The following is a 24,892-nucleotide window of genomic DNA, read 5'->3' as shown; positions in this document are numbered from 1 at the left end:
TGGAAGACAGGCTTATAGTGGTGCTCCAGATGCCAAACAGGACAACAGGAACGCTACAAAATCATTCTACAAAAACAACAGCTCGTTCCATGCGTCATTATGCCATTTCTGTCATTGCACATGTGCAGTAATTTCCAGTTTCCGTATTCAATCCGATCAAGAGTTTAGGAGCTCAGTCGGAACGATTAAGGTGTTTACATGAAGCTTTTTCAGTCAGATTGAGCCATCAGTCCAATTACCAACGGATTATTTGGTTGCATGTAAACGTAGCTAGTGTTGTAAAGTTCATCAGTTATAAAACTAATTCAATTAATCTATAAGCAGCTCAGCAGATACAATAGTATGATTAATTAGCTCAAGTCAGTTCAGTGTTATATTAGTACCACTGAGATAATATTATAGTTTTTATTAATATTTCGAATTAGGTTTATTTTTGTATTTTTACATTTTAATTTTAGTCAAATTTAGTTGTGTGTTTCTGTCATTTTATTTTAGTACATCAAGTTAAAATAATTTTTGTGTTTTATTTTATTCCAGTTATTTTAAGTAAAAACGTTTTTGTATGATTTTGTTTTCATTTTAGTTTCACTTAATTATAATAACCCTGAGTTCAATTCAGTTCATTGACAGTGTTGATTTTGGAAAGTCCCTCAATCACAAAACAAATTTGATTCTGCTATAAAGTAGAAAATGATCAGTTCGTTTTTCATTCTGTCCTTGGCATGGAATCTTTTCTGTCTGCATTAAAGCAACACAACAAGTGCACAGCTATGCCTGCACACAACTTGGAGACAACATCGGCTCACCATTAGAAGTTGAAAGACTTCCTGTATGTATAATGTGAGGTGTTTTCTGCCCGTCTGCAGATGTGAACGAGTGTGAGATTTATGGGACGTGCCCGCAGCTGTGCAAGAACACTAAAGGCAGTTATGAGTGTTTCTGCGCTGACGGGTTTCGATCGGTGGGAGAGCAACCAGGAGTCGAATGCGCTGCTGAGGGTAAGGCCTTTCAGTCTGAAATTTATTTACCTTCTGTAGCCTAAAATTTGAACATTTGACGAACATCGGTAAATATGAACGCACCTTTAGAAGACAGCTGTATATGTAGGCAGCAATGCAAGTCTAGGCTTTGACATCACCATTTCTTTCGCTCTTTTCACAGGAAATCCTCCCGTCTTGTTATTGCCTGATAATGTGCGGATCCGTCGCTTTAATCTCTCATCGGCGCAGTACTCTGATTATGTGGATAATGCTGAGCACATTCAGGCACTGGACTACCTGTGGGACCCAGAAGGCCTCGGTCTAAGTAAGAGGATATTCACGGGATATCCCATCTAATATGACACATGCTTAATGTTTTGATGCAGATGCAGCACAGGGAAGCACAATTTACAGCACAATAAGGCAAAGCCAGTGTTGTTTTAGTATTGTTTATATACTATTATAGGATTTCTTTTGAATTTTTGAATGTAAGTTCCTGAAAACATGATCACTGTTGCACTGTATAACAGTGTTTCTGTAAATCAGGTTATGAATGCAAACTGAAGCATGTTTCTGCATCTCTGGAAATGATTTTTCAGGTATAGTTTACTGGACAGTGTTGGGGCGAGGCTCTGAGTTCGGTGCGATTAAGAGAGCCTACATGACCACGTTTGATGACCATGGAAATAATCCTGTGAAAGAGGTGGACCTGAACCTCAGATACATCTCCAGTCCTGACGGCATCGCTGTGGACTGGATTGGAGGGTATGTGACATGCTTTTCTATACTTTACTTGAGCTCTGATGCAGATTGTCTGACTGGTTACTGGGACAGTTCCAGAGAAATAAAAATCCCTTCTGCTATGTGTTTTGTCTTTTCCATCAGCCATATTTACTGGACAGATGCTGGGACTAATAGAATCGAAGTGTCAAAACTGGATGGACGTTACAGAAAGTGGTTGATTCACAGTGATCTTGATCAGCCAGCCGCTATTGTGGTCAATCCTGGTCTAGGGTAAGAATATGAATATGAATATGAATGAGAATATGAACTGCTCGTTTGAGATTAAAATATACAAAACTATATATTTACTATATTTTGAGATTAAAATATAGTAAACAGCCACACTGTAAAAAGTGATAAGTTGACTTAACTTAAAAAAATTGAGGAAACCCATTGCCTTAAAATTTTTAAGTAACTAATAATTTAAAAAATAAGTTAAGTGACTTGTCCTTTTTTTAAAAATGATTATTTACTTAAAAATTTTAAGGCAATGGGTTTCCTCAATTTTTTTAAGTTAAATCAACTTATCACTTTTTACAGTGCATAAGGGATGCATCGTTATGACATTTTTAAAATTGTGATTTTTAGGTCTGGGAAATTCATGGAAATTAAATAAATGCATCTTATAGAATAGTTATTTGGGTATATATTGCTCATGTATTGAGCTTATGTAGAGATTTGTGAGTAAAGAAATTAAAAAGTATTGTTATTTTACCATAAAAACGATTTAATATGCCTATTAAACAATGGATTTTTTCATTTACATTTATTTTACAGTGCAGTTGTGTGTGTGTGTGTGTGTGTGTGTGTGTGTGTAAATATATAATATATAATTATTTTTATTTTTTTTGTCATTTGGGATTAAAACATAATTAATGGACAGTCCTGCAGGATGCATGGTCATGAAAGTTTTAAAATTGTGATTTTTATGTGTGAAAAAGTCCTGGAAATAATAATAATAATAATAAAATTAAAAAATCTTAAGCACTAAAAAAAATCTTATCTAATAATCACAAACCACTTGAAATATAATTGATAATTCATTGATCATAAAATGTTGTAACCCCAATTCTTCAAAACTGTTGTTTTTGCCATTAATGATGATGATTTTGTGTATATATGTTATAGTAAGATGTTCTGGACCGACTGGGGCAGAAAGCCCAAGATTGAGACGGCGTGGATGGATGGGCAGCACAGAGAGGTGCTGTTAGATGAAGATCTGGGCTGGCCTACTGGTTTAGCTTTGGACTACCTGAATGAAGACCGCATCTACTGGTGTGACTCAAAAGAAAACATCATTGAATCGATGAAAGCGGACGGAACAGACCGTCAAATGATCATATCAGGAGGTGAGATGTTGGAGCAACACATCCAAGAAAACAGCTTTTGACTGGCTGATGTTCTCACGTTTGTTGTCATTGCAGACATCGGTCACCCCTACAGTCTGGATGTATTCGAGGGACACGTGTACTGGACGACTAAAGAGAAGGGAGAAGTGTGGAAAAAAGATAAGTTCGGTAAAGGAGACAAGGTGAAGGTGTTGACCATAAACCCCTGGCTGACTCAAGTACGCATCTACCAGCAGCACCGACACAACCACTCAGGTGAGTCCGGGAATCCTTACGTTTCAACAAGGGCGTAAAATTTAGGGACATGTCCCTACCAATATCCAGCGACTTCTAAATTGTCCCTAGCAATAATTTTGATCAAACATTTAAATATATGTTTATGTAACCACTGTTGTTGTAATTTCAGCCACATCTGAAATAGGTCATACAATTAATATTACCTGAGAAGTTAACATATAAGCTAGCTGAAGTGTTTAAAACATACGTGCATAGCTCAGTTGAATTTGAACTTTAACTTTGTTGTTTGGCTGTTTTGTGTTCATCTGCTTCTCCCATTTGCTCTTTTTACATTCACTCTATATAGACTAATACAATCAGATACAACAATAACGTCTCAAATATTTATTATAATATTTTTCCAGAAAAATGTTTACACCTCTGTGACACATCCTATGATTTTAATCAGATAACTTAGATACATAACATAGACATAACATTACAACTTGTATCTGCAAAAAAGGATGCAAATGCCAGTGAACTTTAAGTTACGTGCTAATTAATATATATATATATATATATAGTGATTTTGCATTTGTCTTTATACCCAAGAACAACTGTGTAGAAACGACACTGAATGAAAGCACCAGTTCCTCAGTTCCTTTTCACCACGTTTCTTTTAGCCAAAGATAATTCCTGTAATAGTAATATTAAATGACCGTTCAATTCTCTTGCAGTACTGAACCCCTGTCAGGATGTCTGCAGTCACCTGTGTTTGCTGCGGCCGGGTGGATACACCTGTGCCTGTCCGCAGGGCTCCACGCTGCTCGCCTTCAACAAGAATGAATGTGATGCCGGTAAGAGATGAACACACACCTACTGCTGTTAGTTTGAGATGAGCTGATTGGCTCCATTGCATCCCATCAATACATTTCATAACATGCATGCATGTGCTGCATCTACTGCTGCATGATTTCATTATTGTCATGTGATGTTTTGACTTCGGTGCTCTGATATTGTGATGAAAGTGAGTGTTTGACTTGTGATGTGATTGCATTGTGACCGTGTTGCATTGCCTCGCACACGCAGCCATTGAGGCAGAGGTGTCCATGCCACTTGCATGCAGATGCATGAATGGAGGAACATGCTACACTGATGAGGGTGGCCTGCCGAAGTGCAAGTGAGTGTGAACCGCCCCGCTGATAGAGTTATTTAAAGAGCTCATACCCGAGGGGTGAACGTGATTTCACCAAGAGCAACATGTTCACTGTTGATCCTGGAACAACATTTCAATCAACCAATCAGAATTGAGGGATACATTTACAGGAATTGTCAATATTAGCCTTGCAACCTTGAGTTAGGTATTTCTATACTCTTGTTATTCAACCATCGTTTCCCTCTGATTTTAGGTATAAATTATGGGCAGGGTCAGGTTTACAGGTAGGGATAGGGTTAGGTCTATATTTTTGGACAATAATGTTGATCCAGGGTCAACAAAAGATGTTGATCCAGGAACACGCCTTACTTGGCAAAATCATGGTGACCTGTCAGGAGGAATTGCATTTTCATTGATATTTTGAGATATGTATTCACTGTTCTATGAAAACTTGCTTTTTTTAAAAACTGATATTTCCACTGACACACTACAAGAAAAAATAGAAATGATTGACTTATAAAATACAAGTGGCCTAAGACTTTTGCACAGTACTGTATTTCATTTATATACATAATTTGTCATGTGCAAAACCTCTTTATTTAGTGATAAATACAATAAATGCATAGCCACATAGATTGTATAAAGAGTCATTTTTGTCAAAGCCGTGCTGTAGATTGTCTGTAATGGGTCAGTGTTTTTGCTCCTCAGGTGTCCTTATGGTTACTCGGGTAGTTACTGTGAAATGGGGAAGTCTAGAGGTGCTCCTGCAGGGACAGGTAAACAAACTCTTCCTTGTTAATTAGTTATATAACTGTTTCATTGTAAACACCTTTACTCACGGTTTGTAACATGTGATGCTGTTATTTATCCACTCTAATTACTCTATCCAGCACGTTCAGCATGTTAATTTCAAATGGAAAGTAATGAGACTGCACTCGTATGTCTTACTGTGTGTGTGTAGCTGTGACCGTCCTGTTAGCAGTGGTTATTATTCTGATTACTGGAGCTCTGGTTGTGGGAGTTTTCCTCAACTACAAGCGCACTGGCTCTCTCATCCCGTCAATGCCTAAACTACCCAGGTACAACACAAACACACCACTCAACTACCTACAGTTGATCTGAAACATAAAGCCACACTTAAAAACATATGACTTCACTTTAACCAACCAGTCTGTGCTTGCTCTTGCTTGAAAAGTGCTTTATTATTATTATTTTTTAAATAATTGCTACTAGGTTTGATATTTTGCTCATCTTTAAGCATATAGCTTGAGTGTCAAAATACAAAGTTTGGGTTCACTAATTTGATCAAAAATACAATAAAAACAGTGATACTGTGAAATATTATTGCAATTTAAAATAACTGTTTTCTATTGTAATATATTGTAAAATGTAATTTATTCCAGTGATCAAAGCTGAATTTTCAGCATCATTACTCCAGTCTTCAGTGTCACATGATCCTTCAGAAAACAGTTGTGCTGCTTCAAATGGTGTTGTGTAAACCGAATAGAAAATTCAGAAAAACAGCGTTTATTTGAAATAGCAATCTTTTGTCATTTTGAGCATATCTTTACTGTCACTTTTATGGAAGCCCGTTTCCGCCACTGAATAAAAAAAATAATGTAATTCTGAGAACATATCAGTCTTTTTTTCCCCTCAAAACTGGACTTTAACTCGCAATTGCAAGTTTATATCTCGCAATTCTGACTTTATAATTCGCAATTGCGAGTTTATATCACACAATGCTGAGAAAAAAAGGTTGCAATAACCTTTTTTATTTTTTATTCAGTGGCGGAAACGGGCTTCCATACACTTTTGATCAATTTAATGTCCTTGCTAAATAAAAGCATTAATTTATTTATTTCCAAAAAAAACATCTTACTGACCCCAAACCTTTGAACGGATTTTTATATTTCATTATCTAGTTGTATCTTTCATAACCTTGCCATCTCCTCCTTCTTTGTCTATTGATTTTTAATGTCAAAATGAGAACTTTGCTTATAGCTTGTCACAGTAAAACAACATCAAAACAATATCTAGTTAGAGTAAGATTTATCTTATCTAGTAAGATTTGTGAGTTGCTGTCTACTGTAGTTAACCTACTGCATGGTCTTTGTGTTGTATTGAATATTCATGATATATTTGCAAATACTTTGCAAGCGATTTCAAATTAGGCAGCATCTTCAGTATTGCAGTGGTTTTAATGTGATTTTTATTTCTCTGTGAAGTTTCCATGTTATTAGACTAGATTGAAGAGAGCATTAAGATGCTTTGTGTCTTTGATTTAAACTTTAGCTGTAAAAACGGTGTTCATATTGGTATCATTTTATGTGAATCCTTTTAAATGAATTGATTTAAAACTCAGATTCGACTATTCATTTATGTTTTCACTCAAAAAGGTTGTCTTGTAGTGTCAATATGCTAAATATGCTGTTTATTTAAAATGTCTTATGCTGTTGAATATTCTCCTATGTGATCATTTAGAGTTCATTTCTAATTATTATTCCCGTTATTTCATTTTTCTCCACTGTTTTTCTGTTTCTCTTAGTCTGAGCAGCCTGGTGAAGTCGGCAGACACAGGAAATGGAGTGTCGTTTCATTCAGGTGACAATGTCACGATGGACCTGGAGCCTCAGACTCTGGGAGTGTCGTTCATCGACAGGGCCATGCAGCTGGTAAATGTGGTCTTTTGTGTCGATTTAACAGTAACTTCTGACTCCTGGATTGTGAAGTGCACTCAGCACATTTTTCTTGACTCATCTATGAGGCGTAAAGTCCCTGGTTGACCTTTTGGCCCCAGTATTAATGTTACATCTTTTCCAAGACTTGGAGTATCAGTGCACTAGTTTCTAATGGGATTCTGTGTATCATTAATCACAATGAATATTCTAGTCTATTTCAGATGTTAAAAGTAGTGGTCGACTAATATGAGTTTTTTAAATGAGACAATGGCAGTAATTAAATGAACACTTACACTATCATTCACAAGACTGGGGTCAGTAAGATTTTTTTTTTTTAAGAATTTGTATTTTATTCAGCAAGGATGCATTAATTTGATCAAAAGTATTAAGACATTTATAAAGTTACAAAAAATATTCTATTTCAAATAAATGCTGTTCTTTTGAACTTTCCACCAAAATATGAATCAGCACAACTATTTTCAACATTGATAATAATTAGTGCTGTCAAACGATTAATCGCATCCAAAATAAAAGTTTTTGTTTACATAATATATGTGCGTGTACTGTGTATATTTATTATGTATATATAAATACACACACATACAGCATATATTTTGAATATATTTATATTTATATTATTTATATTACAGATAAATATATTTAATATATAAACAACATATTTTTTATATGTATGTGTGTGTATTTATATATACATAATAAATATACACAGTACACGCACATATATTATGTAAACTAAAACTTTTATTTTGGATGCGATTAATCGCAATTAATCGTTTGACAGCACTAATAATCATAAATGTTTCTTGAGCAGCAAATCAGCATATTAGAATGATTTCTTAAGGATCATGTGACACTGAAGACTGGAGTAATGATGCTGAAAATTCAGCTTTTTCATCACAGGAATAAATTACATTTTAAAATATATTTAAATAGAAAACAGTTTTTTTAAATTGTAATAATATTTTACAATATTACTGTTTTTATTGTATTTTTGCTCAAATAAATGCAGCCTCTGTGAGCAAAAGCGCCATTTAGGAACAGTCAAAAAAATAAAACTATTTAATGGCAAACAACTTTATGCCAAGTAAACGTAGTTATTTGCTAATAATCTCAGATTTCAGTGCCTGAATTTTTCAGTCTATAGCTAGCTGTGGGTTGAAGCATTGATTTGTGTCTGATCTGGATTCTTGGTTTTGATTATTAGGATGAGAATTTTGCAGACTCTGGTAGACAGCCAATCACATTTGAGAATCCTCTGTACTCGACTGCAGCCGGCCCATCCAGCGATCCAGCAGTAATACATGCAACACAGGTATGTTTCCTTCTCGAAAGCCTTTCATAACCCTCTAGACATTGCTTACAGTACGACCTGAGCAGGTCTTGTGTTGAGTTTCGTGTTTCCGTGCTTCATACAGGTCACTGTGAACGTCAGCGGTGACCAGGTGGAGAATAACTTCTCAAACCCTACGTATAACGCTCATGAACAGGCAGTGGAGGTGAAGAGCGGACCTGCAGAGCAAACAACCACACAGGTGGGAACATCTGAACATTGGTCTACAGTTTACAGTTTTTTTTTTTTTAAATTTTATTTCATTTAATTTGATTACATTTTTTGTTAGCAGGAGTCCAAATGGAGTTTCTTTAAAAGAAAACTGAAGCCAAGCACAACATTTGAAAACCCTACATATTCAGAGGTGAGCAGAACTGACTATGTTAACATTCATTTATAACTTCTCGTCTAAACAAAAGTAATGAGTGAAAGAAGAAACAGCCAATTGTAGAAAGTCAAGCAATCAAGGAAACACAAGTATTATGTTTGCATTTTGTTTTTTAAGCAGACTCATTTATCGAAAGTGATTTACAAATCACAATAATTTTTCCTACAATATTCATAGTACACAATGCCAAGTTTATAGTATTTAACAAAATTAGTACATAAGCCAGAATATAGGTGAAATCTATCTTTAATAGATAAATATTAAAAAAGAAACACAAAAGTACAGTATATATATATTTTGTACTTCATTATACTCTTCAGAGTTGTTATCGTTTGCTAAAATTAAAAACCATAAAACAAAACAATTTAATTACTTGAAATAAAACTGACTAAAATATAAAATCCTTTTTTATATACTATTATAGCATTTATTAATATTTTAATAATATTTTGATTTTGTTTTTTGTTAGGTTTTGGTAATTTTGTCCATTTGTCATTTTATTTTATTTTATTTTTATATATATTCAGCTTTATTTCAGTTTTCACCATAGTAATTTTAGTACTTTAACTTAAAGATATTTTTTTTATTATTATTTTATTAAAACTAAATAAACTAAAATTACTGAAACTTGGGAGCTAAAATGAAAACAGAAAATCTAATAAAAATAAAATCTGATTCAAAACGTTAACAAAAATTTGAATAGCATATCAATGATACTAAAATAACACTGGCGATTTTATTTGATTTTGTCACTAAAATGCATCATAATAAACCATCACCAGTATTTCCACAGGAGAAATGAAATTCACGTAAATGCTCTTTTCAGAATAAAGTTTTAACCAGAATATGGGTCTTAATGTGAGAATGATGGTCAAATGTGGTCAAAGTTGAGGTTGTCTTTGTGTCAGATGCAGGATGAGCAGACACATGGAGCTACAGACGCCAGCTCTTCATCACAGCCATCTCCTTTCGTTCCTCCTCCCAAACCCCAGAAACGAGAGAAACTGAGCGCCTATTCACCGACAGAGGACACCTTCACAGACACGGCCAACCTGGTTAAAGAGGACAGTGAAATATGAGCATCACACACACACCAACACACCCACGGGAAAATACAAAGAAACACTCCCTTTGCACAGAATCTATTTTTATATGCAGCCTCCATACGACAGAAATCAATTTAAGATTATTTTTGAAGCAAAAAAAAGTATAGATGAGAATAGATGAAATGTTTGGATAGCCTACGGAAGAGAGACTTTGCCTTCTGATACTTTGTATGCCAATTCATGTTGTATGATTCTTTTTTTATTATTATTGTGACGTCGTATTTGTATATCTTTGCACTGATGCTGCTGAAGGAGAATGTTATGAATATTTTGTACATTTGTAAATTGAAAAGATTTTGTGTGATAATATCCTCTGTTCAGATGTTATTTTGAAATAGATTATTACTTATTCCTGGAGATTTGCGCACACACACACACACACATATGCCAACGATGTGGAGTAAAAGTGCTTTGAGAGCCAGCTGAGACTTTGCCATTTGATCTGATTATTCGTTAAGGAATAGTTCACCCAAAAATTACAATTCACCCTCAGGACATCTAAGATGTAGATGAGTTTGTTTCTTCATGGGAACAGATTTGGAGAAATGTAGCATTGCATCACTTGCTCAGCAATGGAAGCTCTGCAGTGAATGGGTGCCGTCAGAATGAGAGTCCAAACAGCTGATAAAAACATCACAATAATCCACACCACTCCAGTCCATCAGTTAACGTCTTGTGAAGTGAAAAGCTGCGTGTTTGTAAGAAACAAATCCATCGTTAAGGTGTTTTTAACTTAAACCGTCGCTTCCAGCTAAAATGCCATTTCATAATCCATAATAATGCTTCCTCCAGTGCAATTTTTTCATTTTTAGGTGAACTATTCCTTTTAACAGTTTTCACCACTGAGAAAACACAACGCATATGCATCACTTATGTACATATACCTCATTTGTGGAGCGGCCTGATTCAAGAAAAAGAGCAAAAGCACCACAGTATGTCTGAAATATCACTTATGTGCAGAACTATCGAGAGCTATTAAAGGAATAGTTCACCCAAAAATGAAAAATCGGTCATTATTTACTCATCCACTCCAGTTGTGAGTAGTAAATTGTACAGTAACTTGTAAGTTACTGACACCGAATTGCATGATAAAGAGCTGCTTATTTTCCTCAAAATAACAGCATTTGTGTTTCAGATGACGTCAGGGTGAGGAAATAATGACAGAAGTGGTGAACTACTCCAAATATGCCATGCAGAGAAAGGGACTCTCATTAAAGAAAGTCTGAAAGTATGATAATACAGAGACGTATTCCGCTGTAAACACATTTTAATAGAAGTAGAAGACACACCACTTCTGTTTTATATATTGAAATAATACTTGAAATTTCCCAGTTTATATGCATGTGATTATAACTGTGATATCTGGAGATCTCTGATGTCCCGTCAGCGTTTCAAGGGCTTTTCATACTTACTTTCCCATCTGATGAAGTGCATGGACTGTGAAGTCAGTATATTTTAAATGATTTTGTATATTAAAGACAGTAAAAAAAAAAAAAAAAAGATTATTATGAATTTATTCATCTTGACATGCCGATTATGTTACTATAGAAAGGAACTGGAAACAAATTAATGCTGCTGTGAAAAATCAAATAAATTTGTTTTTATAAGAAATAGTAAGATCTTTTTGTTTTGATATACAACAGACACACACACACACATATATTTATCCATTAAGAGAAACCATAAAAAATTAAGGTCCAAATCTTCAATTTGGAAGATTTCCTTAATTTGAGTCATTCCTTCAAAGCACATTACCCATCCAAATGCTAACCTCTCATATACTTTGTATTTATTTAAAAGAAAAGTTCAGATTAAATAGGTTAACAATTTTAAAAGTGAAACCATATTGTTTTCTGCATTGCGACGCACATCCATGTGTAATGGATTATCAGAAAAGAAACAATTCACTACAAAATGTTGGTTTTATGTATCGATTGTCGATTTGATGTTGAGATGTAGGTGTTGGAGGCAGATGAATGTAAGCTTAGGGTTTAAGCAGACTAATGACTGGAGAAGTCTTGCTTTCATCAGAATATCCATTTATGACATTTTGATTAAAAAATAAATTAATAAAAAAAGCATAAATGAATCATTATGTTGTGGGACACCAAAGGGTACTTTATTTATGGAAAATGCAACAATATATAAAATATATTTTTATTTGATTGAATTAATGCATGGCCCTGCATCACAATTGCTGATTGAAATCCAATACTTTTTTTGTTAAATTTGAGGTGCTGATTGCAAAAAAATAGTGCCTTTTTCGCTCTATACGTCACTTTTTCACAAAATATGATGCATTTCATAGCATTTTTTTGCTTTTAACATCCATTTGTAAGGTGAAGAAATCTTGTATTCTCCCCCTAATCAGCAGAAACTTACCACAAAGACATTTTCCCGTCATACAATGAGTCAGGTTGCAATCATTTGTTCAATTCGCAGCCCATTTTCACATGATCCTGAAGACATTATTTTATGCCAAATTCTGATTCCTCCTTTTTTTTCTGCTACTTTGCAGATTGTAAGTTAAATGATATGAAACACTTGACATTGAACTGCTGTACGTGATGAACTCGCATGCCGATTTTTGAACTCAGAATCATCAAATTAGGTAATATAAGGCCTTTTTTGCAAAAATATTTTCAAGGGCTGTGTGATAATTGTTGCATACAGCAATCACAGTTTCAAAGACAAATTCAGAAAGAAGATGCTTCTCTTGATACGTTGAGCTGCAGTGTTGTTTTCAGTGATTCTTTATAGAGATGTTCCGCTCCCCTTCGTGGAAGGCATTATAATGTTGGTGAAGATGTCTGTTATACATGTCGGCAGGTACGAGAGGGGAATCCACAGGAACTTGGCGTCCCAGCCTGCGCTGTAGCGTGTTCGGGGATAACGCGCAGAAAGAGCGTGTTGCATGCATGACGTTACTTTGGAAAGGTCACTGCTGGCCAGAATCTTCATGGATAATTCCTGCACTTTTTTATCTGGAAGAAAAGATTGAGAGAAATTCAGAAATGTCAGTACAACCACATAACAGCATCATCACATGAGGCTCTGCCCCAAAACAAGCCTACAAATCTTTCAATATAATTAACAATTAACTATTTTGCCCAATATTTGAGTGTGTAATGTATTTTTAGAGAATTGTGGTATCGACTTACTAACATGCTAATGCTAAGCAAGACTATTATTGAAGTTGTTAGTAAAGTATTGCGTGTTTCATTAGATGAGCACGTTTGCATGAACTATTCCTTTAAATGCATCATGATATAAATCTAAAGCAGTGTTGTGTTGCATGAAATCTCACAGTCCTGCAGGTACGAGTCTCCATAGGCTCTCCTGACCTCTGCTGGGAGGTTGTTCCACCGTTTCTTCAGATCATCTTCAATGAGGCCTAGATCTGCCACTTGTGTCTTGAAGAAGCCTGGTTCAATGATGCTTACTTTCACTCCAAAGTGCATCATATCTCTCCTGATATCAGCAAGAGAGAATAAAAGGATTTTAGAGAGATTATTAGACGTTGTAGCATGTATTAGAATTAGAAGTTGAATTAGAATGTATTATATTAGAAGTTGTAGTATGGGTATGGTTTAAAAGTTTGACCAAGTTATGACCATAGTTAGAAATGGATTTTGTTGGCTCTTTTTAATAAAAGTCAGATAATATTATCAGCTTGTTAGCAATATAAAATAATACATTTGTATTTTTTTGTTAATTTAGTAATTAATTATTACATTTATTAATTAATTTACACATTTTATTTACTTATTTGTAGTTGAATTTATTAATTTTTTTCAGTCATTATGACCTGTGAAACCTGTACTTTTGAAACTCAAATATTGTAGCCAATTAGAAATGCATTTTGTTGGCTGTTTTTAATAAAGTTTATATATATATATATATATATATATATATATATATATATATATATATATATATATATATATATTTTTTTTTTTTTTTTAATTATTTTTCAAATGTATTTGTGTATGTATATTTACAAAATAAATAAATTTATGCCATGATGACCTTTAAAATTAGAAATGGATTTTGCTGGCTGTTTTTAATAAAAGACTGATGATTTTATTGTCTTGTTAACAATATAATATAATAAATTTAATGCTTATTATTTTTTTTATATTTTATTTATAATTATTACATTTTATGTATATATTCATTAGAATCTATTTATTTCTATTTAAATAAAGATTTTTAATAAATACATTTCTTTAAAAAAATATGTATTAATAAAAACAATTTTTTTAATTAAGCCATGATGACCTACGAAATGTGTACTTTTTACAATACATGCTAAAAGATCTTGTTGGCATGTCTCGAAGTTGAATTTTTTGTTAGACGTCTGGACATACCTCAAGCTATCAGAGAAGGCCTCCACACCATATTTAGCGAGACAATATCCTCCCCCGATGAGTGAGACTCTGCCCAGTATACTGGCCACGTTCACCACCCGACCACGAGCTTTCTTCAGCAGAGGAAGAAACTTCAGAGTCACCTCAATAAGACCAATGAGGTTTACGTCCAGAACCTTCTTAAAGTCCTCCAGCTGCATCCATTCCATGGGGCCGATGGGGACCGAGATGCCTGCATTGTTCACCAAACCCCACAGACCTGACACAAGAAAAAATAAGAAATGTAGTGTACATGCAAATCACACAATAAAAAGAATAGTTTACTCACTCTCAGGCCATTCAAGATGTAGATGAGTTTGTTCCTTCATCAGAACAGATTTGGAGAAAGGCAGCATTACATCACTGTCTCAGCAATGGATCCTCTGCAGTGAATGGGTGCCGTCAGAATGAGAGTCCAAACAGCTGATAAAAACATCACAATAATCCACACCACTCCAGTCCATCAGTTAAAGATTCTATGAAGTGAAAAACTGCACGTTTGTAAGAAAGAAATCTATCATTAAGACATTTTTAACTTCAAACTGTTGCTTCCGAATAAAATATGAGTCCTCTATCCATAATATTGCTTTCTTCAGTTAAAACGTTGTTTTGACTGAATTAGGACAGAAATATGCACAGATCCAAAACAGCTCTAAACTCGTATGTTGGTGGATTTTGATGTGAGATGGCAACAGAAAATGGACTGGATTGGAAGTGTTATTATGGATTATGGATTTGTATTTTGGCCAGAAGCAACGGTTTAAAGTTAAAATGCCTTAAAGAAGGATTCGTCTCTTACAAAAATGCAGCTTTTCACTTCACAAGATATTAAAAAAAGGAGTCATATGGATTATTGATTAGTCACTCATTCTGACGGCACCCATTCACTGCAGAGCATCCAGTGGTGAGCAAGTGATGTAATGCTATACTTCCAAAAATCTGTTCTGATGAAGAAACAAACTCATCTACTGTCAGCAAATATTAATCTTGGGCTGAACTATCCCTTTAGGGTCAAAGGTCACTGAAGTATGCAAACATGTCAGGTGCATTATGAGAAAAGTAAGTCATTCTATAATAAACGATGCAGCTTTGGTATGAGAATGGCATTCGCCTGAAGATGCTCCTCCAGGTCAACTAAAAGCGCTTGTCCAAAGGTTGCAGATTTATGAGTTGGTCTGAGGGCTGTGTGGTCGTCAAAGAGCCTGTATCTCGGCTTTATCTCTCGCTGCGCTTGACTCGAGCTGGCACCCTATCTGACCGTCCGTCTCACCTCTCTCCCCGGTCTCGCTGCGCACGCGCTCCAGCGCACTCTCGACGCTCGCGCTGTCGGTAACATTGAGCAGAAGCGTCTTGAGTCTGGGGGAGGCCGCCGCGCGCAGTCTGGAGGCACCAGGTTCCGTGAGACACGCGGCGATCACGTGAAAACCCCGCCGGTCGAGCTGCCGCGCCGCGAGCTCTCCGAAGCCGCTATCGCAGCCCGTCACCAGGACGTGTTTCTCGTGGATGCCGCTGATCTGACGGGAGTCTCGGAAGAACCAGACCGCGGCGACGAGCGCCAGAACGGCCAGAGAACAGCAGCACAGCAGATCCGCGCAGAAGAGCACCTGCGGAGGGAGATGGATGAAGCTGTGCTGGACAAACACTGGCCTTTCCAGTTGTTCTATGATATGGAGGGCCAAATTACTCAAAATTAAATCATTAAATAAATGTTGAAATATATAAATAAATCGTTAAATACATAACTGAATACATAATGCATAAATAAATAAATGTTTATTTATTCATTTATGTCCTCCACATACATTCATGACCAACCATAACCCTAAAAAAAATGAAATGTGGAGGAAATAAATAAATGATTAAATGAATGAATGAATTAACATATATATATATATATATATATATATATAAAATGATCATTTTTCTTTTAAGCCAAAAATCATCAGGATATTAAGTAAATTTGGTAAATTTCCTACTGTAAATATATTTGATTGGTAATATGCATTGCTAAGAACTTCATCAGCAAAATATTGTCATATCCTAACAAACCACACATCAATGGAAAGCTTATTTATTCAGCAATTAAATTATTCAATTAAAAAAAAAAAATTAACCCTTATGACTGGTTTTGTGGTCCAGGGTCACAAATGAGCATTTTTCTCAGGCTCCTATGTTTGTGTTCAGTTATTTCACTTTAATGGCAATGAAAAGAACCTGGCTGTTCATTACCACTAAAGTGAATTTACCTACACAGCCTGAGAAAAAATGCTCATTTTAGAAGAAAATTTCAAATGGCACTTTTGCATCTGAACTCTTCATATAGACTTTTACTTTGTATGTCAGGCAACTTTTTTTTCCCCACTTACACACTATAGTGTACAAAAACACTGCACTGAGAAATCCAATGTTATCCAAATGTTATTAAAGCAAAATATAACAAGGAAAAAATGTCCACGATTTAAGATTTTTTCTCTCATTTTTTAATTCCAATAACACTGCGACATTGGTATTTGACCCCACTTTTATCAATCAATCAATAAATAATGGCAGAAATATCTGAAAATCTTCAACTTCAATTGTAGGTGTGTATAATATTTATTTTCTTTATTTAGATTTTTTTAAATTATTTATTTAGTTTTTGTTCATTTATTCAGATTTTTATTCATTTATTTATATACGTTTGTTTATAGATTTTATTTATTAATTTAGATTTTATTTAGAATTTTATGTGAATATTTTTTAATTGTTTTTCTTTCTTTTTTTATACAAATTACGTGGATTTTTATGTAGATATTTATGCATTTATTTTTATGCATTATTAATATAGATTTTTTTTTTTTTTTTAGGTGAATTTTAAGAGATGGTGTTTACATTCTAACCTGAACAAAGTCCAGAAGAACCTGTCAAAAGGGTACTTTATTAACTTTTAAAGAAGAGACAGGAGAGCAAAAGTTGTGATAACACTTTGAGAGAAAAGGTTAAATATAAATGTATCCTTGGCGTCCTCAGTAGACTGAAAGTGTGCTGCTGGCAGATTCCTGTTTAGTAATTAGTTCAAATGATGTTGTGCAACTGTGCGGAAGTTTATACGCATAAACGTCCACTGAGACTGACCAGATTAAAACTAACTATAGTGCACAACCTTGCGGTCAAATGGAGAAACGCAAGTTTAGCTGTCTGATTCTCACAAAAAATATAACGCCATTTTTTCGATGAAAAACAAACAAAAAACAAACAAACATATTTTTAGACCATTATGATTCTTTGCAGTAATTTTACGACAATTAAGCACGTTTTTCAAAATTGCATGATTTAATACAACAATTTTCCTCCATCTAACACGATTTATTTTTTGGAGTATAGAATATTGGCTATATAGAAACGAAACACTTGTGATTTAATCTGTTTAATATAAATGTTAACAAAAACGTAATTGTGGACAGATCATTCAACAGCCACTAGGTGGCGTCGCAACTACTGTATGTTCCCTCATTTCTCTGTCAATGATTTATTGCAAAAATAATTGATATAGCTTTGAAATGTTCATGCACACATTAATTCCTACTATGCTTTATACATTAATGAAATAAAGACACAAATTACCTGACTGTGTTAAGAACAGACAAACGTACCATGACTACTGCAGTTGTCAATACTCCTTGACTGTGAAAACTCAGGATTTCCACTCCTGTCCTGATCCCGGTGCACTGAAGGGCTCAAGGACCACAAACTGACTGAGGGGTCAAAGGGCGCCAAACGCAATAAACGTCACTGAGGTTGTGCAACAAACCCTAAGGCCTACTTTGGCTTCTAAACATTCAATACTGAGTTTGTGTGCCCATGCATTACTAAATCTGTGGTCAAAATAGGTGGTCAAATGACACTTTGACAGGTTCGGATTTAGCTGATTGAATAACAGGCTTCACAAGTGTGATGCTGGTAAGGTGATGGTTAGCGAAGTGTAATAAAATGTATGTCATATAAATTTTTAAAGAAAGGTATTCAATTTTGTGCTTAAATAATCATATCACTTGTTTAATATTCTGTAAAGAAAGTTGAGATATTTTATATAATGAGAGTATATTTACACTGCATGGGAAAGTGTGAATTGTGATCTAAAAAATCTTACAGGAAAAATTAAACTCTCCAAAAATGTTGCAGAAAACATTTTAAAATTTAGTTTTTATTTATATTCAATATTGTAAAAATTTACAATAACGTTTTAATTGATTTACATGTGGGGTACCTTTTATTTCCATTGATGATAATTATTTTGTTCTAACAATTTTCTTCAGAATATCATATTTGATCCATTTAGAGAATACATACTGTAATCTGCACACATATTTTGTGCACGCTGTTGAATTACAGTTTTTGCAATGTCCGCGTTTGGAAATGAGAGGGACTTGTGTTCAAAATAGTGCATAACGATGTTAAAGTCAAGATTATCTATATTAAATGTATTTATACAATCTAAATGCCATAGAACAATAGATTGAGTTTAAATTGAATTTTCGTTCAAATAAGAAAATATTTAAGTTTTGCTCATTACTAACCATACTTCCCCCTGAAAGTGGAAAAATGGTTTATTCCATCCATACACTGCATGACTGCAGCATAGAGAATTGGCTGTTTATGCTTACAGAACAGACACTTTTGGTTTAACGGCATTTTTTAAGACGAAAGCATCCGAGATGAAGGTTGGCATGTAGGAGAGAGGCAGCCAGACGAACTTGGCATCCCAGCCTGGAGAATATCTGGTCCGAGGATGGACCGCAGCCACCGCATGCTCCATACAGCTGACCACCTTCATCAGATCTGGATCCAACATCTTCTCAAACTTATTCTTAACCGCCAGCTTCGCTGCAAAGGGACATCAGGAATGTATGTTAACTTTCAGAACTAGTACTGCAAACAGTGTGGGAGTGTGACCTTTATTTGAAACCGGTTATTGGATTTGAACTCACTATTGTCTATGAAATCACTGCCGTACTCATCCTTGACCTCCTGAGGCAACTTTTTCCATAATCTCTGCATATGACTCTCAAAGATAGTGGAGTCAGTAACGCTTGTTTTGAAGAATCCAGGTTCAATGCATAAAACCTTCACTCCAAACGGTGCCATGTTCCTCCTGGAGAACAAAGACAAATGCATTTAATATAGTCAAAAGCAGCAATAATCAGGATACAAGCACAGGAAAAGTAGAGATAAAGATATAAAGATAAAATTGATTTGAAAGAATGGATTGTGGTAATATCGTTGGTTTGGTGGTCAATTTCAACTTCCCTAATTACATTTGTACATGTTAGAGAATTAAAAATAAATTAATTAATTAAAAAAATTCACAAAAATCTAACCTTTCATTGGATAATAAGAATTTAAAATGGGGGGGAAATATCATTATGAAATAAATGTTTTTCTCAAATACACGTTGGACACAATTATTGGTACCCCTAGAAATTCTTATGAATAAAATATCTCTGAAGTATATTCCTATTAATATTCACAATTTTGAGCACTCCAGGGTGATTATGAACATGAAATTATCCAGCCATGGCTTCCTGTTTCACAGAAATATAAATAGGAGGGAAAACAAAGCCCAAATTCCCCTAATCATCATCACAATGAGAAAAACCAAAGAATATATTTCTGATGTGCAGCAAAAGATAATTGAGCTTCACAAATTAGTGAAGTGGCTTTAAGAAAAGAACTAGAGCAGTGAAAATTCCCATTTCCACCATCAGGGCAATAATTAAGAATTTCAAATCAACATAAAATGTTACGAAACTGCCTGGAAGAGGACGTGTGTCTATATCGTCTTAATGCACGGTGAGAAGGAGAGTTTGAGTGGCTAAAGACTCTCCAAGGACCACAACTGGAGAATTGCAGAAAATAGTTGAGTCTCGGAGTCAGAAAACCTTAAAAAAAATTTGTCAAACAACACCTACATCACCACATGTTGTTTGGGAGGGTTTCAAGAAGAATTCTCCTCGCTCATCCAAAAACAAACTTCAGCATATTCAGATATCAGACACGACTGGAATTTCAAACGGGACTGGCTTCTATGGTCAGATGAAACTAAAAAATGAGCTTTTTAGCAGCAAACACTCAAGATGGGTTTGGTGAACACCGGGATAAAAAGTACCCCATGTGTACAATGAAATATACTGCTGTATTTTTGATGTTGTGGGCCTATATTTCTGCTGGAGGTCCTGGACATCTTGTTTAGACACATGGCATCATGGATTCTATCAAATACCAACAGATAAAAAATCAATAAGTGACTGACTCTGTTAGAAATCTTATAATGGGCCATGTTTGGATCTTCCAACCGTACAATAATCCAAACACAAACCTCAAAAACAACACAAAAATGGGTCACTGAGCACAAAACCAAGCTTCTGCTGGTCATTCCAGTCCTCTGACCTGAACCCTGTAGAAAATGAGTGAACTGAAGAGAAGAAGCACCAACATGGAGCTGTGAATCTAAAGGGTCTGGAGTGATTCTGGATGAAGGAATGGTCTCTGATCTCTTGTCAGGTGTCTCTAACCTCATCAGGCATTATAGGAGAACATTTAGAGCTGTTAAACTGGCAAATGGAGGTTTCAAAAAGTATTGAATAAATTAATTGGCCGTTAATTGTGGCCAATGTGTATTAGAGAAAGACGTTTATTTCATAATGATATTTCCCCCCATTTTAAATTCTTATTATCCAATGAAAGGTTAGATTTTTGTGAATTTTTTTAATAAAAGATCAAAAGGATTAACAATGCAGATTAATTTTCACAGCAGCCTTTGATCATATTTACCAAGGGTGCAGATATTTTTGTCCATGACTGTATGCGTATATCTCGTATGACTCGCTTACACTTTTGAAAGGTGTTACAATTCTTTTTATAAGTTAAAGGTAGATGTATACATGCTTGCCATTTAGAAATGTTGCAATTCTTCCATTTGAACTTTTGACATTATGCAGCCTCTGTGACAAAGGCCGCGCTTCCTGTCTGCGCAGGAGGAGGCAGAGATTTACAAAAGAAGGAAGGTTTTAATAAGATTGATGCAAATGATATGCAAGGAGGTGATGATATGCAAATGATAAATGCATGTAGAAGATTTTGTTAGCTGCCGACACTTCGTGGTGAAGACTTACTCGTTGTTACTTTTGATACATTGCTTATGAGTTATTGTTTTTAATAAAACAAAACCATTTCAATGGTGATTCGTTAAACTTTTAAGACAAGTCTCTGAGTGATTAATTTCTGGTAACCAGTTATCTGAACCTGAGGACGGTCCTCTTCGAGCTACAAGTAGTTCGAACCCTGACTGAGCGAGCACGGACACCGGGAGAAAGGTCCTGAAATTTCTAACAACATCTATCCATACAAGAGGTACAGTGTTGGGCTAGTTACTCAAAGAATGTAATCTATTACTCATTACTAGTTACTCCTTTCAAAAGTAATATTGTTACTTTACTTATTACTTTCTGGCAACAGTAATTAGTTACACTACTAGTTACATTACTGTTTCTTCACGCCCCACAGAAGTTGTAACTGTGTATCTTTCAGATAAAATTCTACTAGAATGTTACTAACAACATATTTCTGCCTCATCATCTGACCAAAATCCACATTGGATCTCAGTCAGAAGTTATTACAAACACTCAATAGTGATTGATAGTGACATTCAAATAGAAGTGTTGTATTCATCTCATTAATTGTCATGTGTAGCTTGAAGTAATTTTTCCGTTACCCATATGCGATTATATTTCGTTATGTATTTTATCAAATCACATGAGTTTGTAAGAAACTGTTTAATTTTCCAAAAATATTTTTAATTATATTAATATAATGTACCACATGCTGATCAGAGGGATGTAAAGCCAGAGTAAAGTAAAGCCACAACTTACAACTTATCTTTTTTCCCGACAAAATCAATATAATGCAATATTTCTATCTGCTGAATGTAAGCTTTTCCATATTCCAAGCTTGCCTGCTGCACTGGGGACATCACATGCATGTGCGAGTCGTGAAAATTATGAAAATAAATTTAGGAATTATTTGATTGTTAGATTTTAAATCAGCGGGGTTTAGACCTTCTTACCGGTATACAAATATAGCAGGGTAAAACTGAAAATATAAAAATAAAAGCTAATTCAAAATAGTATATAAATGATACTAAAGGCGCTGTAAATGAGATTTTGTGTGTGTTTTAAGATAAGTCTTGTTTTTTGGACGTATTGCACTCTTAACACACAGGTAAATTAGACATAAACTACATATATTTCTAGAAACATAAGTATTCAGGGGAAAGAGAAACTAAGATCCTAATCTGCATAATTCCTGATACAAAAAAAAAAAAAAAGTGTTAAAATACTCATTATAGCAGCACCTTTTGGCCAGTTCTCTACCCAGACTCTTGCAAACACTCTGTACACATATTTAAACTTTCATTATGATTGTGCTGACAAATCAGATATTTTTAGAATATGTTAGCATTTGCAGCAGAGAAAATGCTTGCCAAATTAAAATGTACTTGACTGAATGGTTGCCGTGTTATCATGATGATTAATTGCACATAAAACCCAAATACTATATTGGCTTGTATCTGAGAAATGCTTTGAATTTGAATTTCTTTGACCAGTTTTTGTCAGGAGAGTCTCCATATTCGGTTACTGGACATACTGACCTCAGACTGTCATTAAAAGCCTCTACTCCATACTTAGTAATGCAGTACGCTCCTCCCAGAGTACTAATCCTTCCAAACACACTGGCCACATTGACCACTCTGCCCTTGGCCTTCTTAATGAGCGGTAACACGCTCAGAGTGATGGCAACAACCCCGATCAGATTGACATTGATCATTTGTTTGAAGTCCTCAATTTCCAGCCAGTCATTGGGAGCAGTTGGGAAGGAGATCCCAGCGTTGTTGACCACGGCCCACAGACCTGCAAACACACATAACTCAATAAAACCGTTTTCTTTCATCACAGGAGATTGCAAAATACACAGGAAGCGTGATGCGAGAACCACGTGAAGAAACTGCTCGACCGACAACTTCATTAAAAAAGAGAAGGATATGAGGACATGAGAAGGATAATATTAGGAATTTAATTATTCCAACAACAAGAACATAAATAATTAAAGCACTTATTTTTATTAATTATTCCTGACATTTAATATATATATATTAGTTTTTTTATTGAGAGAACTAATAATGAGACTTTCTGCTTAAATGAGCAGGAAATTATGTTTTATTTCACCATTGTCCATAAAATGAAATTCTTTAAATTAAATATAATACATTTAAATAAATTAAATGCAACTTTGTATAGATGACATTTCAAATACTGGTTATTAATATCATGTAAGGTTTCTGGAAATACATATTGTGTATGTGTATATATTGTGCATTACCCCGTGTATTGCGTATATGATAACATGCAATTATGATGAAATGTATTAAATTAATTTCAATTTGACTTTTAAAGTCAAATCTTGCTTTAAATTTTTAAATGCATCCATTTAAGATCAGGAATTAAATATTAAATGCATTCTTAATTTCTTAACATTTTAACGATGTCTCTTCTGCTCACCAAGGCTGCATTTATGTGCTCAAAAATACAATAAAAACAGTAATATTGTGAAATATTATTATGATTTAAAATAGACATTTTCTATTTGAATATATTTTGAAATGTAGTTTATTTCTGTGATGCAAAAAGTCTTTCTGTGACTTACCCTTCTCTCCCACCAGGGTTTTAATGGTTTCTGCGGCTTTTTTGATGCTATAATTATCAGTCACATCCAAATGCAGCGTTGTGAGTTTGTCAGAGCAGCACTTCTTCAGCTCAACTTCTCCCTTCTCCGTGTAGCAGCCAGCGATGACACGGAAACCCTTCGTGTCCAGGTGTTTGGCCAAGAGATTCCCAAACCCCGTGTCACAGCCTGTGATGTACACAAACTTCTCCGATTTATTGGGAACTCGTCCCAGTTCTCTCAACCACCGATAGACATAGAAGACGACTATGAGACCTACAATGTACAGGAACATTTCTGCAAAAGAAAATGAATTTGTTTTTATCAGAAAAGTGGATCCAAATTCATGCAATCCCTGCCAAATCAGCAAAATAAAGATTTAGATATCTAGAGAGAGAGAGAGAGCGCATGTGGTCAAAGCTCTAATCATAAAGTACATGACCTGGTGAACCATTAACTTTTTGGCTCATGATTGTAGCTTAGATCACTGGAGAAAGTGTGAGAGATTTTGAGAGATAAGAGAGAAAAGACACATTGTTGTTAAAATAAAGATAAATAGGCCTAACTATATGTGACCCTGGACTACAAAACCAGTCTTAAGTTGCTGGGGTATATTTGTAGCAATAGCCAAAAATACACTGTATGGGTCAAAATTATAGATTTTTCTTTTATGCCAAAAATCATTAGTATATTAAGTAAAGATCATATTCCATGAAGATA

General features: G+C 34.7%; 3 protein-coding genes across 11 annotated transcripts in view; 1 reads left to right on the top strand and 2 right to left on the bottom strand.

The window, feature by feature from the left end:
- lrp2a (low density lipoprotein receptor-related protein 2a) overlaps positions 1 to 11,620 on the top strand; it is a 109,024-nt gene extending 97,404 nt beyond the window's left edge. For 4 of the 8 annotated variants that reach the window (XM_058787761.1, XM_058787756.1, XM_058787758.1 and 1 more), the window contains 15 exons: positions 867 to 998; positions 1,162 to 1,305; positions 1,580 to 1,745; positions 1,866 to 1,994; positions 2,892 to 3,112; positions 3,188 to 3,367; positions 4,066 to 4,185; positions 4,418 to 4,508; positions 5,193 to 5,260; positions 5,446 to 5,563; positions 7,030 to 7,156; positions 8,388 to 8,495; positions 8,599 to 8,715; positions 8,803 to 8,877; positions 9,810 to 11,620. In XM_058787761.1, the coding sequence (XP_058643744.1) occupies positions 867 to 998; positions 1,162 to 1,305; positions 1,580 to 1,745; positions 1,866 to 1,994; positions 2,892 to 3,112; positions 3,188 to 3,367; positions 4,066 to 4,185; positions 4,418 to 4,508; positions 5,193 to 5,260; positions 5,446 to 5,563; positions 7,030 to 7,156; positions 8,388 to 8,495; positions 8,599 to 8,715; positions 8,803 to 8,877; positions 9,810 to 9,980 (1,967 nt within the window). In that variant the 3' untranslated portion in view covers positions 9,981 to 11,620. The remainder of the gene's footprint in view (positions 1 to 866; positions 999 to 1,161; positions 1,306 to 1,579; positions 1,746 to 1,865; positions 1,995 to 2,891; positions 3,113 to 3,187; positions 3,368 to 4,065; positions 4,186 to 4,417; positions 4,509 to 5,192; positions 5,261 to 5,445; positions 5,564 to 7,029; positions 7,157 to 8,387; positions 8,496 to 8,598; positions 8,716 to 8,802; positions 8,878 to 9,809) is intronic. The other 4 variants (XM_058787765.1, XM_058787757.1, XM_058787760.1 and 1 more) reach the window with 3 other exon arrangements.
- A 463-nt stretch (positions 11,621 to 12,083) lies between these two features.
- Positions 12,084 to 18,433, bottom strand: rdh1 (retinol dehydrogenase 1). Its single transcript, XM_058787775.1, has 5 exons — positions 18,049 to 18,433; positions 15,687 to 16,020; positions 14,378 to 14,636; positions 13,315 to 13,478; positions 12,084 to 12,991 (listed from the first exon to the last, which is right to left on the bottom strand). Exons 1-5 carry the CDS (start codon positions 18,049 to 18,051, stop codon positions 12,762 to 12,764), a joined length of 990 nt encoding a protein of 329 aa, XP_058643758.1. The 5' UTR covers positions 18,052 to 18,433; the 3' UTR covers positions 12,084 to 12,761.
- A 147-nt stretch (positions 18,434 to 18,580) lies between these two features.
- dhrs9 (dehydrogenase/reductase (SDR family) member 9) overlaps positions 18,581 to 24,892 on the bottom strand; it is a 7,845-nt gene continuing 1,533 nt past the window's right edge. The window contains exons 2-5 of one of the 2 annotated variants that reach the window (XM_058787776.1): positions 24,155 to 24,469; positions 23,103 to 23,361; positions 19,384 to 19,547; positions 18,581 to 19,279 (exon numbers count right to left, since the gene is read on the bottom strand). In XM_058787776.1, the coding sequence (XP_058643759.1) occupies positions 19,056 to 19,279; positions 19,384 to 19,547; positions 23,103 to 23,361; positions 24,155 to 24,467 (960 nt within the window). In that variant the 5' untranslated portion in view covers positions 24,468 to 24,469 and the 3' untranslated portion in view covers positions 18,581 to 19,055. Of the gene's footprint in view, positions 19,280 to 19,383; positions 19,548 to 23,102; positions 23,362 to 24,154; positions 24,604 to 24,892 lie in introns of those variants that run through there. The other variant, XM_058787777.1, reaches the window with a different exon arrangement.

Source organism: Onychostoma macrolepis, chromosome 09 (assembly GCF_012432095.1).
Source record: "Onychostoma macrolepis isolate SWU-2019 chromosome 09, ASM1243209v1, whole genome shotgun sequence".
Taxonomy (NCBI): Eukaryota; Metazoa; Chordata; class Actinopteri; order Cypriniformes; family Cyprinidae; genus Onychostoma; species Onychostoma macrolepis.
Note: the sequence above shows the minus strand (reverse complement) of the source record. Positions and strands in the feature narration are given on the sequence as shown.